The 18,795-nt window shown below is 35.0% G+C and overlaps 2 protein-coding genes and 1 pseudogene across 2 annotated transcripts; 1 reads left to right on the top strand and 2 right to left on the bottom strand.

The window, feature by feature from the left end:
- Positions 1–11,042: 11,042 nt before the first annotated feature.
- Positions 11,043–11,639, bottom strand: LOC141699588 (uncharacterized). The gene has a single exon (XM_074503502.1). It carries the CDS (start codon positions 11,637–11,639, stop codon positions 11,043–11,045), a length of 597 nt encoding a protein of 198 aa, XP_074359603.1.
- A 2,580-nt stretch (positions 11,640–14,219) lies between these two features.
- On the top strand, positions 14,220–15,996 carry LOC141708314 (peroxidase 5-like; annotated as a pseudogene).
- Positions 15,997–16,312: 316 nt separating this feature from the next.
- LOC141708315 (nascent polypeptide-associated complex subunit alpha-like protein 2) lies at positions 16,313–18,506 on the bottom strand. The gene is made up of 4 exons (XM_074511877.1): positions 18,348–18,506; positions 18,152–18,257; positions 16,866–16,984; positions 16,313–16,782 (listed from the first exon to the last, which is right to left on the bottom strand). Exons 1-4 carry the CDS (start codon positions 18,393–18,395, stop codon positions 16,444–16,446), a joined length of 612 nt encoding a protein of 203 aa, XP_074367978.1. The 5' UTR covers positions 18,396–18,506; the 3' UTR covers positions 16,313–16,443.
- Between the last annotated feature and the right edge of the window lie 289 nt (positions 18,507–18,795).

The raw sequence follows: 18,795 nt of genomic DNA, 5'->3' as shown, positions 1-18,795 counted from the left end.
GTATCTTGTGAACTCATCCACTATAACCATAGCATATTTCTTCTTTGCAATAGACATGACATTAACTGGACCAAATAGATCAACATGTAGTAGAAGATATGACTCAAGAATTGAAAATTCAGTTTTGCTCTTGAATGAAGATTTTCTTTGTTTTGCCTTTTGACATGAATCACAAAGGCCATCAGGAGCAAATACTGATTTTGGTAGTCCTCTCACAAGTTCTTTCTTTACTAGCTCATTTATGTTGTTGAAATTCGAATGAAAGAGTCTTTTGTGCCAATTCCAGCTTTCTTCAATTAATGCTCTACTCAACAGATAGATTGCAGAACCATCAGAACTTGTTTAAAGTCTGGTTTCATAAATGTTACCATGCCTATAACCTTTCAGAACCACTTTTCCTGTAGAATTGCTTACAACTTCACAGTGTTCTTCAAAGAAATCCACATGATAACCTCTGTCACAGACTTGACTCACACTTAACAGATTGTGTTTAAGTCTTGAGACAAGAGCTACTGTTTTAATGATGACATTCCCAAGATTTATATTTCCATATCCCAGAGTTTTTCCCATGTTACCATCTCCATAAGAAACTTCTGGGCCAGCTTTCTCCACAAATCTGATAGCAGGGCTTTATTTCCAGTCATATGTCCTGAACATCCAATATCCAGCACTAGGATATTTTTCCTGTTGCCCTGCAATCACAAAGACCACTAATGGATAGTTTTAAGGACCCATACTTGCTTGGATCCTTTGGCCTTTTTAAGTTTGTTAGCATTTGCAGCGGATTTAATTTCAGAGTTTGTGCTAACTTGCTGTTTATCAGAGTTTATATCAGACTTTGCATCAGAATTTACACTAGAAGGAATTAAAGTAACTTTCTTCAATGAAGGTTTTATTTGATAATAATCATAGTACAAACTATGATATTCCTTACAAGTATAAATGGAATGCCATAAACTACCACAATGAAAATAAGGATTTTGTGGTTTAAACCTAACAGACTGACTCTTAACTCCTGATCTAGGAGGTAAAGAGTTTATATCTTTATTTTTCCTGCAAAAAGAAGCAAGATGGTTAGAGTTTCCACAGTTATAACATTTCTTTCTAGGAGCATTGGGAACAGGCATATAATTATTGCTTTTGTTCACACCTTCCTTTCCATTCCTATTTTTCCTAGATTCATTTACCTTGTTGACATTCCTAATCTCTTTCAGCTTATGCTTAAGCCGCTTCTTTGTCATTAAGCCTATGTTTACTTCAGCTGGTTTATCATGTTCTAATTTGTCAGAAGTTGATTTTTCTTTTACTTTTGTCCTAGATTCTTTCATCTTTTCAGAATCAGACTTTACAGGTTTTGCTACAAACTTAACAGGATTTACCTTTGGCTTAGCAGTCTGTTTAACAACAATTGGCTCAATTTGTTCAGTTCTTTTTTCACTTTTATCATCTCCATAACCTAAGCCCTCTTTCCAGTTTCCACTACTTAATAAATTCTGAGTTGTTCTGCCAGAATTAATCCAAGTTCTGATAATCTCTCTTTCCTTTTCTAAGTCAGCTTTTAGAGATTCATTCAATTTTAACACTTCATCTCTAACATATACAGCATCATCTTTTTCTTTCTTAGTTTGATGAAGAAAAACTAACTCTTTTTCTGAATAATCATTTCTCTTTTATAAGCTAGAATTTCAGATGTTAATCTTTCACATGTTAAAGTCTGATCTCTATAACTAATGAACATGGTTTTAAGATACAATCTCAACTCAGTAATATCATCAGTATGAAAGGCATAAGTTGTTTGAGGTACCTTCAATTCAGCAGTTTCAGGGCTGCTGTCAGCATTTGCCATTTGGGCATATTTCACCTCATGTTTAGAATCTGAAGTGTCTGTCCAGCTTTTCTTATTTATAACAAGTGCCTTCCCTTTGTCACTTTTTCCTTTCTTGCAGTCAGGAGATATGTGGCCTCTTTCACCAGAGTTGTAGCATTTGACATTTTAGTTGTCTCCTCTGTCAGACTTTCCTCCTTTGCCTTCAGACTTTCTGAAACCTTTCTTATCAAAACTTCCACTTTTCCTGGAAAACTTCTTGCCTTTTCTGAATTTCATGTAGGCTATCTTTGTGATACCCTTTTACCATAAGAGCACACAATTTCATCATCTCTTCATCAGTATCTATTTCAGGTAAACTTTCAGTTTCTGAATCATCATCATCAGAATATGATGACTCTGAATCAGACTTTATGATGAGAGCCTTTCCTTTGACCCTCTTTGAGGCAGACATTTTAGGAGATTCTTCCTCAGCCTTAAGAGCAACTGTCCTTGACTTTCTTCCATGCCTCTTGCTCCTTTGATCCATCTCAAGTTCATAAGTCTTGAGCATACCATAAATTTCATCAAGAGTAGTTTCAGTAAGGTCATAGTTATCTCTTATGGTAGTAGACTTCAAATCCTAATTTTCAGGAAGAGCTAAAAGGAATTTTAGATTTGAATCTTCAAGATCATATTCCTTGTCCACTAGTGACAGATCATTCAAGAGTTTGACAAAACTATCATATAAGTCAGTTAATGACTCATCAGCTTTTGAGTCAAAGTGCTCATACTCTTGAGTGAGTATAGTCATCCTATTCTTCTTGATTGCATCAGTTCCCTGGAATCTTGTCTCCAAAGCATCCCATATCTCCTTTACAGTTTTACAATTAATTACCATGTTTGACATGACATTATCAATGGCACTATGCAGCAAATGCCTTACCCTTGCATCCTTGGCAATAGATGAGATGTCTTCAGCTGTGTACTCACCTTTCTCCTTTGATATGGTCTTTGCTGGTTGATCAGAAACTACAATTGAGAGCTTGGTAGGCTTATGTGTTCCTTCATTAATTCTTTCAAGGTATTCTGGATCTGTAACTTCCAGAAACATAGCCATCTTCACTTTCCATATGGGATACTCAGAAGGTCTCGGTATGGGAACCCTAATAGTCTCATATCGACTGTGGGTTTGAGTCTTTTGAGTTTCTTCAGTTTTGGTGGGCTTGATTGGAGTTTGTGCTTATTCAGACATGATTGTTTGGATCTTTACTATATGTGTGTTAACAGATAAGCTCTAATACCAATTATTAGATCACACAACACTGTAGAAGGGAGTTGAATACAGTGTTTTCACAATCAAATCAATTTGACACAAGTATGTAACAAAGATAAAGTATATTGAATAAACTCTGTTACAATAAGAACTGTTGTTCTCTCTTAGTGATGAACAAATATCACTAAGAGCTGCTAGGTTACAATGTATAATCTTCTCGATAATGATAACACATATAGTGTAAACCCCTAAGGCTGTGTTTATATAGTACACAGTTACAAGATAACTTCTAATTGATATGGAATATAATTCTGTCTCCTAAAATATATCAATTAGATATTTTCTACAAGTCTTCCAGTCTTCTAACTCTTTCCATGCATATCTTCTTTTGTTTCAGTCTCGATCTTATACTGTAAATCAGCTTCCTTTCTGATATGGAAGTCTTCCCGCACTTAAGTTCTTATATGACCTTAAGTTCTGATATTAAGTTCTAACTTCCAGTAAGTCCTGATATGTCCTGTTTATTAAGATCTGAAAACTAAACATGAATCATATTAGACATGACATCTCAAATATATCTAACAATTCTTTTTTATCTCAGACTGAACCAAAGAAAGTGGAAGAAGCTCTTCAAGATGCTGATTGGGTGCAAGCAATGCAGGAAGAGTTAAATGAATTTGAAAGAAATAAAGTCTGGACCCTAGTGCCAAGACCAAAGAACAGATCAATTGTTGGCACAAAATGGGTGTTCAGAAATAAAAATGACAGTGATGGTATAATTACAAGGAACAAAACAAGGCTGGTTGCTAAAGGCTACTCTCAACAGGAGGGTATTGATTATGATGAAACATTTGCACCAGTTGCTAGATTGGAAGCCATAAGAATCTTTTTGGCTTATGCTGCTCACAAAAAGTTTAAAGTCTTTCAAATGGATGTGAAAAGTGCTTTTCTCAATGGAGAATTGGAAGAAGAGGTATATGTTGAACAACCTCTAGGATTTGAAGACTCAAAATTTCCAAATCATGTCTACAGATTAGACAAAGCACTTTATGGCCTTAAGCAAGCTCCAAGAGCATGGTATGAGACTTTAGCTCAATTCCTTCTGGAAAGTGGATTTCACAGAGGTACAATTGATAAAACACTGTTCTACCTCAACCATGGAAAGGACTTACTTTTGGTACAGATATATGTTGATGAGATCATATTTGGTTCAGCAAATGCCATACTCTGTGAAAGGTTTGCAAAGCTAATGCAGTCAAGATATCAAATGAGTATGATGGGAGAACTTAGTTATTTTCTGGGACTTCAAGTCAAGCAAAATGAAGAAGGTACTTTTATCAATCAATCCAAGTACACCATAAATTTACTGAAGAAATTTAGAATGTAAGATTGTTCAACTGCATCCACTCCCATGGCCACTGTAACCAAGTTAGATAAAGATACTGGTTCATCAGTAGATACTACTAACTACGGAGGTATGATTGGATCTTTACTTTATTTAACTGCAAGTAAACCTGATATTATGTATACTACCTGTCTTTGTGCAAGATTTCAGGCTGATCCAAGAGAACCTTATCTAATAGCTGTGAAAAAAAAATCAAGTACCTCAAGGGTACAGCTGATCTAGGATTGTGGTATCCTAGAGAATCAGATTTTAAGCTAATATGTTACTCAGATGCAGATTTGGCAGGATGCAAAATAGACAGGAAAAGCACTAGTGGAAGCTTCCAATTTCTTGGAGGCAGATTGGTTTCTTGGTTTAGCAAGAAACAGAAATCAATTTCCACATCAACTGCAGAAGCAGAATATATTGCTGCGGGAAGCTGTTGTGCACAGATTCTTTGGATGAAGAATCAGTTACTGGACTATGGGTTAGAATTTTCTAAAATACCTATTTACTGTGATAATTAAAGTGTTTTTGCTATGACAGGTAATCCAGTGCAACACTCAATGACAAAGCACATCAGCATTAGGTACCATTTCATAAGGGAACATGTAATGGAAGGTACAGTGGAATTGCATTTTGTTCCAACAGATCAAAAACTAGCAGATATCTTCACAAAACCACTATGTGAAGCTACTTTTACAAGACTAGTAAATGAACTTGGAATGGTTTCAGGTTCTTTCTCTAAATCTGCTTAGTTTTTGTTCTCATGCATCAGACTTTATGATCAGTGTTTACAGATTGTCTTATCTTCATGTAATTTGTGCTTAAATTATAATACATTAAATACTGATTATTATCTGATATGGATCTATATACTATGATAGTGTTTTTAATGTTCTGTGACTATTCAACCCAATGAGGATAACTGTGCTAGATGCTGACCTAGTAGTATTTAACATACTGGAAATCCCATGTTTGAGTTAGTTGTTTATGTGGAAATTCATTAATACAAGCAAATTCTGATTTTGAGCTTAGTCAAATTTACTTTGTGTATCTTATTACTAAGTCACAAACTAGATTCTTGCTTCTTATTTATCAAATTCTGATATCAGTAAATCTTAAGGATGAACCACATGTTTGATAAGCCTCACTTATTAAAAAAAAAGAAAAAAAGAAAATTGCAGTCAGGTACTCCTTTGAGATCTAGAGTAAAAATGTGGAAGGGAAGACCCAAGTGCATTGCTGGTATTAAGTAATATGCATTAGAAAAAGCAAATAAATTTTTCTTGGTGACTTTTCACATTCTCTGATTACTGGAGAAATACTCTGATAATAGCATAAATTCTGATAGCAGTTGTGACTCACTTACACTCAGAAGCCACTGTGAAAAAGAATTTTAAAAGATGCATAAAATGAGCACAAACAATTGAGATGGATTCTTGCATAAATTTATTCTATATTAGACTTCATTATTAATGACAGATTTTAAGCACTTTTCTTAGTTATGCCTTATTTCTAAGATGTACTGAAGTTTATCAGACTTTAATCTTTATCTAGTATTTTGCTAAATGCACACACTCTCACTCCATATGAATAATGAAAATTATTGTGGTGATTAAGTTGTTTTTGACAAACAGTTAAGTGTCATTTGCATAAATTCTGAGGACAAGTTCTGATGCAAGATTCTGATGATTAAACCCTGAAGAAACAAGTCAGTATTTGTATGAAGAATCACGGTAACAAATATTCACTTTTTGAGTACAGAAGCCATGTTCTGATGACTGTTAAAATCTAATAAAAGTCAAGTTCTGATATTAAATCCTAATGGAAACTCTGATGCTTACGTGGCATTATTTATTTATTTGACTTATTTATGGTAAATACTGAAATGGTCATATTTAATCAGAATATAATTAGGTGAGATAAAAACAGTCATAATCATTAAGTAAGTGGGAAGCGTGTTTTCCTTGAAACACTGCATGTGCACATTTATTACTGCTTAATACCCGTTCCCACTAAAAATGTTTTGACTAATGATATGCTGCCAGGTGTCTAAAGTCTGTTCTGCTTCAATCATAACAGTTGTCAAAAAGAGGATATAAATATGGGAGTTAAAAGATTTTATAATCTTTTACCTACTTTTCTTTCTCAAATATCTCTTATTCTCTATCTCTCTAATATTCTCTGAAGCCTTTTTCTTACAGGACTTTTATCAAACACCTTGTGCACTCTATTTTCTCACTTATTTTTCAGAGAAATGGCACCAAAAGATATTGTTTTCAATGGAGATAAATTTGTTCCCAACAATTATTTGGCTATTCTTAGCAAGGGTGAAGCTCCATCAGAACTTCATTTTATTCAGGACTTCCTTGCTAACTCTGAGATTGGATATGCTTTGACCCAACCAGAAGCCATCTCTGGAACTCAAGTGCTGGAGTTTTAGAGAAGTGGCATGTATGATGATGGTGGTGCTCATGGGTCCCCAAGTATTCCTACTTATGTCAAACAGTTTTTGGTAAATTCTGATCCAGCCACATATTCTACCATATATCCTGATGTCCAATCATCCCAACCTCCATCAGCACCTACACAACAAACCACTTCTCAACCTCAACCAACTCAATCTACCATCAGAACTTACTTCCAACCCTCAACTCAATCCTCACAACAACAACCATCAGCACATACCATCGGACCTTCATCTTCCAAGCCTAAAAGGGCAAAGTCAGTTCCTAAACCTCCATAAAAGAGAAGAAAGATGATTCTCAGGGATGAATCTGACAGTGAAGAGGAACAAGTACAGGTTCATGCATCAGAACCTGTGACTGTTGAAGCTGAAACTGTGGTTTTTCAGAAAGAAACGGAAGCTGAAGGGTAAACCCAACAGACAAATGTTGAAGCTCAAAGTTCTGATACTTTGAAGAGGAAGAGAACTTCTAGTTCTTATGCTCAAGCAACTCCTTCATTATCAAGGAGATTGAAGAAAATGAGGGCAAAAAGGCACATAGCTAAGCCTCCATCAGAAGATATTGAAGAAGCTGAGGAAGGGGATCAGGAATCTCTGATCTCACGACCTAGTGTACTTGAAGCTTTGCCATCTCCAATTCAAGCTCAAGACACTGTTCAAGATACCGTGTTCACCCCTCCTGTCTCTCCAATAAAAGCAACAGCTGATGCTGAAGAACAAACCACAAATTCTGAAATAGATATTCACAATCTGAATATACCAATTGTTCTTTATTTGGAAGCTCCAATGACAGCAGCTCAGCCATCTCAAGTCAACTCTCCAATCTTAAATGTTGAGATACCATCTACACCAACAACACCAATTCTGGAGATAAATTCTGATGCTCAGAATTTAGATAAGATTGTTCCAGAATCTCCAGTTGATTCACACACTCTAGTACTATCAGAAGATAATGAGTCTTCCTCAAGTTCAGCAAACAGTATTTCTGTTGATACTCCTGCTCCTATTCTAGGAAAGGAGGCACTAATTGAGAAATTTGTTGAGCAAGCAGCACCTATTCATTGGGAAGATACTCACAGAGGTGTGGAGTGGACCAAGAAGTGGAATGAAACTGATTTCATTCCAAGCTCTAAAGTATTGACAGACCATATTGGTAAAGCTGATGAGTTGCTCACAAATGTTGATTTCAAGACACAACTCAAAGTCACAGCTATGTCTACCAAGAATCTTCAAGGTCTACACTTTGCTACTCAAGAAAAGGTTGATAAGCTTCTTGAAAAAGCTGAAAAGCTAGATATGGAGACCAAGCTTGACATAAAAAGGTTTATCAGACCTATTTCTGAAAAGGTTGAAGCCATTGAGAAGATTCAAGAGAAGCAATAGGCTCAAATTGCTGAGGTCCTGCAAAATCAAGCTTCTCAAAAAGCTTAATTGGATGAACTCCAATCTTCAGTTGAACTTCTTATCTCTCTCTCTCTCTTATTAACTGATGATGCCAAAAAGGGGGAGAAGATAGTTAAGTCCAAATGCTCTAATGATTAAATACTGAAGAAGAAAGATGATGAAGCTGATGACCAGGGAAACCCTAGCAAGGGTAGAGGTCAAGTTCAAGGTAAAGAGCACAGCAGCAAGGTTTCTTCTAGGAAATTAATTACTGATGCAAGCAGATCTTCTCATCAAAAGAAGACAAGTTCTGAAGCTTCTAAAACTCAAAATCTGATAGCAAGTGTTGATACTCAAAATCTGATATCAAGTTATGATGAGCAAAGTTTAATGACAAAGCCTGATGTTCTGATACAAGGTGGAAGTCAATATTCTCAAAAGTTTATGCAAACTCTGAAGCTCAAGGGGAAGCAGACTACAGTCTACTACAAAGATCCCAAGATTCAAACACTTGATGAGGAAATTGCTAGAAGATTATTTTTGAAGCATAATCCAGGAATGGACTTAGAAAATCTCAAGGAGGAAGAAGCTAGATTTAAAGCTGAAAAGACAAATCTAAAGTTAAAAGCTTCTGTTGCAAAGAAACCTCCAAGGCCTAAGGAAAAAGGCATTGTGATCAAGGAGAAGTCAAATATTGAGGCATTAAAGCCCAAGACTAGATCACAGATTGAGATTGATCCCAAAGACAAAGGGAAGGGAAAAGTTGATGAACCGACCAAGCCACTGGAGAAGAAAATTCCTCAAATTCTGATAAAACCAGTGTGCAAAATGGTTCAAGTTACTGATGATACTCTTGCTGAAGATGAAGATGTTCAAACTCTGAAAAGAAGGAAGATTTCTGAAGAATCAAAGACAACCTATGACAAGGCTCAAGTTGTTCAGAGTGAAGAACAGCAAGTTACAACGGAAACAGTAAGTTCTGATAAAGTCATCAAGACATCAACCTCTGATAGTACTCAAGTTGATTTAGACAAGATGGAAGTAGCTGATAAAAAGAAACTTCTGTGGAAAAATGTCAAACCATCGGATCCAAAGAAAAGTCAATTGTTGTCTACTTTCATGACTATTGGGTTAAATGCTAGAGAACCAAGAGACAGGGCTGGACTAGGTTCTGATGAAGCAAAGATCAAGACAGGAGTTGAAGTTGCTACTAGTAATCCATTTGTTTTGAGTGACAGCCCTCTTGAAGATGTTACACAGAAACACCTTGATAAGGTTATCTTTGTTCAAGTGGTACTGGATGCTCATGACAAACACAATGTCAAGGAAAATCTGATTCTATTTCTTGAAGATGGAAGGACATATCAGATGTCAGAATCAGATGTGCTAAACAAATCACTGAAAGAACTTCAATTCTTTCATTACCTTTTAGAGGTAAAGTCTGATATTACCAGGAGATGGTCAAATTTCATATTGAAGACCATCAGAGATAAAGCAAAAATTTATGGTTCAAGAGTTACAGAATTCATTCCTAGTATTGTTGAAGATGATGGAAGTGAAACTCCAATGAAGAAGGATTCTGCTAAGCTTGAAGTGTTACTGAATGAGAAATGTCTGTGCTACAATGAAGATTCTTCTCATCCTAGGGTAATAAGACTGAATGATGGTTTAGAAAGAAACCTTATCTCTGCTTTAAGGACTGCAATCTACCAGATTGGGAGTCAAGATGAAGAGATGAAGCAAGTTAAAGCTACAATGTCTCAAGTCCTGAGGAGTAAAGAAGAAAAGCCGATATCAAGCTTTGCCAAGAATCATTATGGATTCAGATTGACTCACTGAGATTGGTAAAATCTACAAGGACTATAAGTTGTAGTTAGTTATCTAGTTAAACTCTTATTTGCATTTGTACTTGAAGGTTTTTTACATCATCAAATCTATTAACTTGTATATTTTGCATAATTTATAAGTTGGGGGAGATTGTTAGATATATTTGAGATGTCATGTCTAATGTGATTCATGTTTAGTTTTCAGATCTTAACAAACAGGACATATCAGGATTTACTGAAATCAGGACTTAATGGAAGTCAGAACTTAATATCAGAACTTAAGGTCATATCAGAACTTAAGTGCGGGAAGTCTTACAGTTAAGGAAGGAAGCTGATTTACAGGAGAAGATCAAGACTAAAATAAAAGAAGATATGCATGGAAAGAGTTAGAAGACTGGAAGACTTGTAGAAGATATCTGATTGATGTATTTTAGGAGACAGAATTGTATTCCATATCAATTAGAAGTTATCTTGTAACTGTGTACTATATAAACACAGACTTAGGGTTTACACTATATGTGTTATTATTATCGAGAAGATTATACATTGTAACCTAGCAGCTCTTAGTGATATTTGTTCATCACTAAGAGAGAACAACAGTTCTTATTGTAACAGAGTTTATTCAATATACTTGATCTTTGTTACATACTTGTGTTAAATCGATTTGATTGTATAAACACTGTATTCAACCCCCTTCTACAGTGTTGTGTGACCTAACACTCCTCAACCATTTTCTTTAAGTTTTCCCCGCCACCTTGTGTGGTGGTGCTCGGAGCCAACTACCCCAATCTTTTGTCAGACTATCCTCACCTCCATTCATACTATTCTTGCAGAATCTATCTGTGTGAGTTATTATTCCACATTGGAAGCAAAATTTGCCCAACCTTTCGTATTTACACTCAATCATATAATCTCTGATCCATCCTACTTGACAAACTTCTTTCGCCTTTTAAGGAGTTACGTACATCAATTTTAATACGCACCCTCATGCATTCCCTCCAGATTGACGTGTTATTTTTTGCATCATATTCCAGAAATTCTCCAAAGAAATTTCCAAGTTGCTTCCCCACTGATTCTAGCATATAACCTATTGGGATATTGTATAGTTGGATCCAGATATTCAGAGAACATGGTTTTATCGTTGCTGGATTTTCCCCTGCTTGAACTTTTTCCAGAGCCAGCATTGCATTATCGAATGACCATGGGCCTCCTTTGGTAACCCACTGCATATCTTCTTTCTTGAAGAATTGAAACAGGAACATGCCTTGTTCTAGATCCTTGATATTTAGCCCCATTGTCGGCCTCCACACATCTGTTATCCTGGACTTCATGACTCTGTTGTTAATGTTTTTTTCTATCAGCAATCTCCCAACAAGACAAAGCCCATATTTATTGACATTCTCATCCACTTCTTCATCCAATATAAAGCCTTCATTCTCCTCATCATCAATTCCTAATCGTTGAAGATTAGTATTAATGTCGTCTCTTTCTGCCATTGTTCACAATAAAGCTCTCACAAATTCTGAATGATTTTGAATTAGGCGAGAAAAAGAAAAACTCTCACATATTTAGGAGAGAAAAACTCATTTTCATGTACATATGAACAATAGTTATATCAATTAAAAATACATCCAATTTAAAATTCAACTCGTATTAGATCATTTTCTAACAATTGTAATTCATTGTATATTGTTTAATGGATAGAGTTGTTTAATGAATAGAGATGGAGTGTTTAAGTATTTATTGGAAAAGATTGTGAAATGACAATTTGGTCACTGAAGTGGAGCCCAACTTGCAAATAGGTACTTATTTTATCTGGTATGACAATTGATCTGTTAAGTTTAACAGATTCCGTTAAAAGTCAAAACAATTTAACGGCAGTGAAAGTTATTTTATAGTTTAAGTACCCAATTAATATTAAATAGAGGTTTAGTTACCCAATTACAAATTTTTTGAATATAAGTACATATCACTTTAATGACGAAATAGCCATTTAACCCGCACATAAAGAGGAGTCTATTTAAACATGACCTCATGTGTTGTTGGAGTTGTACTGTGCATGTTTGGCGCTTCACATATGCTCCATATATGAGTTATGAATCCAATCATATTTCTTGCACCTGTTGGCAATATTCATTTACCTGACCATTTCTGACTTATATGTTCAAAATCTGAAAGTTAAGGATGATTTACTTTCTTGTCAAGTAACCCCATTCCGGGAAGATGAGCCTATTATTTGTAATATAAATTTAAATAGTTAAGAAAGTAAATTAGGAATTAAGCAAATTATTAATAAAAATATATTAAAATATTATATTTTTATGTAATATTTATAAGTTATAGTTTAAAAATATTATACGATTGCATATCATTTCTTCCGAATTTTATTTATATTTAGTTATATAAATAATTTTAATTATATTTAGTTTTTTTCTTTTACCCGAATTAATAATATAATCTTATTTTCGTCGAAATAAATTGTGTAAATTTTATAATTTTATTCTGAGGTCGTTATCTTTATTTTAATATTTTCCACTTTTATTTTATATTCATGTTTTTAAAATTTTAATTCATGTAATTAGTAATTTATATTTAAAGTTTGTTTCAAAAAAAATACTCGCTCCGTCCCAGCCATTTGTATACAAATGGTTTGGGCACAGAGCACAAGACATAATAGTAAAATAATGTTACTTTCGGAAATTTTGGTAAGATACTGAGATGAGAGATAAAGAAAAAATATAAATTTAGTAAGAAGAAAGTATAAAATTGGGTAGAGTGGTGAGAGCATGAATAAAGTGAGTGTAGGGGGAGAAAGTATCAGATGTAGTTGAATTTTATATTATTAAATTTTTTACTATTTTTGGTAAATGTTGAAATATATATAATTGAATGGTCCAAAAAAGAAAAATGTATAAAAATAAATGAGAAAGAGGGAGAGGAGTATAACTTATAAGTTATAATTTATCAAACACATCATCCACTTATACGTAACATTATCCAAACACTTATTTATGTAGGTCAGCCTCCAAACACTTATTTATGTAGGTCAGCCTCAAGAAACACCCGATGTGCTCATTCAGATTCTACTGTGTCAAAACCCATCACTAAAATTTTGGTTATGCATCAAAAAGAAAAGCTTTTGGAGAAGGATATCGTCACCTGTACGATGTAGAGAGGGTCACTTGCAAGAGTGGGACGGGCGGTGGTGCATCCACAACATATATGTTATGTCAATAGCAGGACTACAACCAATGTACAGGCAAAATGCAGTAATATGTTTTACTCGTGGAAATGTCAACCTTCCATAATATTTCATAATTAAGCTAATCATGGACTTTGACTGTGAAAAATACCTACATAGATGTGATTACAAAGGATAAAAAGACGGGATATAGACTTAAACAATAGCCGACCCACTCCATCCTTACCGATTTGAAATGAAGGTAAGGGACGTCAGTGTTAATGACCACCATTGTAACTCTCAAATAAGATCAAAGAAGACGAATGATAAATATTCTTAGTTGGATTTGTTGGGCCGTCGACACCATAACTCCACACTAAAAATAACAATATAATATCATCTCCTTTGAACCGTGTCTTACACCGATTTATTTTTCAATACATCTCAAAAGACCTCGTCACAATAATAGAGTTTATCTCACTACAATAATAGAGTTTATCTCACTGTTTATATGGAAAAGATTTTTTTTTTCACTACAATATTTAATGTGATACTTGGTTTGACACTACCCAATAAGATTAATCTTTGTTGAACAAGGTAAAGAGCTCTCAGTTGCATTATTACAGATTAAGTGCGCTCAAGTCAGTGTAAGCAATCCCATGAAGTTTAAGATTAAGCAATTTTATGCATGAATCTGTTTTAGTAAGTGCGGTAACATTTTGATAATTGAATGATAAGATGCTAATCTATATGCTTGTCTGAGAAGTCGAACCCACGCCAGTTATCTTTACTCTTCTTTTTTTTTTGCTACCACTTAGTAGTGACTAGTGAGTAGTGATCATGTTTAGCTAAACAAATAAGAAAAACAAAAGCTCCCTCCCGCACTAAAAAGACGTACTCAATAGGCCAATATGCAAAGCACTTGTTTCTCACTATATAAACATGTAGTAGTAACCAAAGGCTTGAACATATGATCAGTAAGTAGAAACCAAGTACTCGGAACAAAAAAATGAGTTCGCTCTCAGTAATTAACTTTTTCATGATTATGGTTTTGATTTCATATAATTTTAAGGAACTGGAAGCTCAGCTTGAGGTTGGATATTATGGCAATACTTGTGGCATGGCGGAGTATATAGTCAAAGATGAGGTTAGAAATGCCTATTACAGGGACCCTGGACTTGCTGCTGGTCTTGTTAGACTCCATTTTCATGACTGTTTTGTTAGGGTAAGCATTTTTAAACTTTAAATATCATTAATCACTTACCTACATGCTTATATTATGCATTTTACCACAAGGACAACTGTTTTCTTCCTATTTTCAATTTAATTACGTGTCATTTTGGCCCCAACTCTGAAAAACATGCATATCAATATTTACCTTAACAGACAATTTCTTCAAAAAACGACGCATGTTTACATTTTATGCATGTACATGACTGTTCTAAGAGGGATGATGGTTACATGTACTCTAGGGCTGTGACGGATCAGGGCCCATAGACTCAACAGCATCAAACAGCGCAGAAAAGGATTCACCAACAAATAATCCTAGTCTCAGAGGATTTGAAGTCATTGACAATGCAAAGGCTAAGCTCGAAGCAATGTGCAGAGGAGTGGTCTCATGTGCCGATATAGTAGCATTTGCTGCACGCGATAGCATAGAGATGGTAAGATCTTGGCTTGCATTAACTTCTGATATATAGGGGTTTAGTTTTCTAATTAACAAAGCAGCTAAAAGCCTATAACTAAAGAGTTTGATTTCGTGTGTTGGATCTAAATAGTCATGATCCTACTGGACATTGCCCCAAAAACACAGCAGTTTGCACATCACATAGTTCCATTCATAAAATGCATGTTAACTAATTAACATATTTCTACTCATACCCAGACCGGAGGGATTGGCTATGATGTACCAGCTGGAAGAAAAGATGGGAGAGTATCATTAGCTTCAGAGGCATCCAGCAGCCTACCTGCCCCATCAGACAACCTTAATCAACTAACTCAATCCTTTGCAAACCGAGGACTAACCCAGGAAGAAATGGTTACACTATCTGGTGAATAATTAATCAAGAAACTAATCATTAATCTCTAAGAACTAATAGTCTTGCTTCAATATTTCACCAAAATTACATATAAGCTACAATGAACTTATAAATATGAGCATTTGCAACAGGTGCTCACACCATTGGCCGCTCTCATTGCACATCATTCAGTAACAGACTGTATAATTACAAATTACAACACCACAAGCATGCAGGACCCTAGCATGGATCCACTATATGCTGTACAGCTAAAGCAGCAATGTCCACAGAGAAGTCCAAATATGGGCAACTTTACTGTGCCGATAAATCCATCTAGTCCAGCAATGGCAGATACTGACTACTACATGGACGTTTTGGCAAATAGAGGATTACATAACTCAGATCAAACTCTACTGAGCAGTCCAATGACAACAAACCAAGTAGCACAAAATGCTATGAATCCAATGTTTTGGAGGTCTAAGTTTGCTGCAGCAATGGTAAAGATGGGCCGGATTGGCGTACTAACAGGAAAGCCGGGTGAAATTAGAGCTACTTGTAGGGTCATTAATTGAAACTACAGGAGAGAATGTCTTTATGTGCTGACATAAGTGATTATGATGATATCAGCTAGAAATAGTCCACCTTATATGGAGTAACTGAGGATTCCTGCTTATGGTTTGTAAGAACATGAAGTTCTTTTTATATCATTGCACTCAAATCCCAACAAAGCTATTTTATATATAAAATAATAATTAGAATATTGGAGATCAAACCGAGAGAATATCAACGCGAACGACTATTGAACCCGGGGAAAAACTTATTTGTTCTTCCCGTCCTCCGTATTTTAATATGACAAGAATTTTGTCAAACATAATTACACCCAGTCTTCTTCTCTAGTTACATTTAGATATACCGACAAACCAAATAAGCATCATGGAAAAAATTGCAGAACTATCAATGAACAACAATAGCACTTGCAAGCCTCCTTATGAAACCGGGTAAATATTCAACAAAATGTGCTAAAACAGCAACAATAATATAAATATCATTAGTTCCAAAACCCAGAAAAACTAGCTCTTCAAGGAAAGTCTGAAATTGTACCTAAGTTGTAAGTTCCATTATAGCACTGACTATGTCTCCTTCATGTGTCTTGAGAGCCTTGACAGCCTTGTTTCTTGAGACTCCTGCTTGCGTCATTACCAATTCAATGTCACGGTCATTCACACCAGGCTCATCAACTTCTTCCTCTTCGTCAGCCTGAGCTATACTAGGAAGTTCCGCCTTTGCCATCACAGATCCTATGTCCGGCATCTTAAACTGTTGGGCAGCTTGTGTTTGTAGCTGAGAGCTCAAATCCTCTATCTTTGCCTCCCCAAATATAATATAAGTTTCAGAATTTGGGCTTTTGAATACATCGGGTTTTGAGATGAAGAATAATATCTGAAACACATGTACACTTTAAGAAAGCTCACAATTATTAGCAAAATAATTGAAATAAGAATAAGGCTATAACATTGACTTACGTTTTTAGTTCTCTTGATAGTGACCCTGCTAACACCTGTCACCGGTTTCATGCCGAGCTTCAACATTGCTTTACGACTCTTCTTCTCACTTCTGCTCTGCTTTGAACTATCACTACCACCTGCAAATCAACTCACTATTCAAATACATTTCAGGAGACACATCAGGAACTAAAAATGCACAAAAATGAACTTGCATCCTTTTCTTATCGACATGTTTTGCATTAATCATCTACCCCTTAGAGTTAAAAAGAAAGAAGAAACTACGGTTTGGTATCTCCAGAACAATTAAAAGCAGCTCTGGTTAATGACTTAGGTAAACAGAGAGACAGAGAACAATGTATTGTATGATTAAGCATGGATGCAAGTATTAAGTATATAACACCTTGTCCCAGTAAACGACGATGAATATTCAAGATAGTCGACGAAAATACTTCAACAATAACTAGTGCAAATAAGCACGGACACAAGCATACAACATAATGTATCAGCAAACAATGATAGATGGTCGGCTAATATACTATAAACAATGATGCAGTAATTTTTTTATACCATTGCACATATATCAGATTTAGAAAACATCAGCAACAAAAACAACCATGCAACAATTTCTCTGCCAGTGATATTTTTAGGTGCCTAAAAAATGGCTGACCAATCATTGAAAAAAATAATATGAAACTGAAATTTATAACAGAATAAACTACTGAAGAATACAATATAAGCATCACCCAAATAGGACCTTATGTGCTCTTCTAGGCAGAATAACATTGCAAGACACCCAATAGTGGACAGTGGGATGATACGCAATATGACAAACCCAGTAGTATTAAATGGGATTAAAGTACTAATTTTGCGGAAAAACCTGAATAATTTACACAAAACGATATCATGACACAACAAAGAAGTGCGATATAGCATTAAAATAAAAGTGAAGGTACAAAATGAGAAATTAACAAAACTGTATGCACAGTTTAACAAGATAGACACAATTTAACTATAATTTGAATTGGCTAAATGTTGTTGAGTTGAAAATGCAGGTGTTCGTAAAGGTACATAATACATTGTAGACTAGTACAGTGTGACGGAAGGGGGTAATTAACAACTGTAAAAGTAAAATGACACTTCTCCCATAGTTAAATTTAGGCACGCGAATTATAGCAGAGCAGGTGAATCAATTAAACAGCTTAAAATGATTAATATAAAAAGAAATGATCGAAATTAAAGCAGAAAATTAAATTCACCAAAAGATGCTTTAAATAACAAAGAATCACGAATTATTAAAAAGAGACCTGGTGTGCCATCTTCTTCCTTGTCATCATCGTCGTCTTCGTCATCAGAATCAGCATCATCATGGTCATCTTCTTCCTTAACGTCCTCTACTATTGGCTCTTCATTCTATACAAATTATTTAATCACACATTTATTAATAGAATATTATTTTGTACATCATAAAAGAAGGAAAAAAGTAATAAAGAAATGCGAAACCTCAAGTTCCTTCTGGATCTCAAGCTCCTCAACAACTGGTCCAGGCATGTTTAAAATCTCTCTCTCACTCTCTCTCTCACTCTCTCTCTCTCTCTATCTCTCTCAGTTGAGCTGAACAACATAGACTTTTGCTTTAGGATTACACACTCTCCCACCTCACTCATTGACCGGCTTTTTTATCTCCTAGGGCTGCTATTTTTTCTTGGCCCAGCCTTCAAAATCAAGCCCATGCCCACTTTTACTATGTACATCCCATCTCAGGCCCAATTTTAACCTTTTTCAAAATTTCAATATTAACTAGTTTTTAATTTTTTATTATTTCTTTGTGAAATTGCAAACTGTTAAACAAACTAATCCTTCACTTTCTTCCGAAATGCCTAATTTGTAAGATAAATGCCAAAATTTCTGAATTGTGTGTTATATTCATGTCCACAAATAAAAACAAGTA

This window comes from Apium graveolens, chromosome 2 (assembly GCF_009905375.1).
Source record: "Apium graveolens cultivar Ventura chromosome 2, ASM990537v1, whole genome shotgun sequence".
In the NCBI taxonomy this organism is placed as follows: Eukaryota; Viridiplantae; Streptophyta; class Magnoliopsida; order Apiales; family Apiaceae; genus Apium; species Apium graveolens.
The sequence above is the reverse complement of the archived record's forward strand: the minus strand, read 5'-3'. Positions and strand labels throughout refer to the sequence as shown.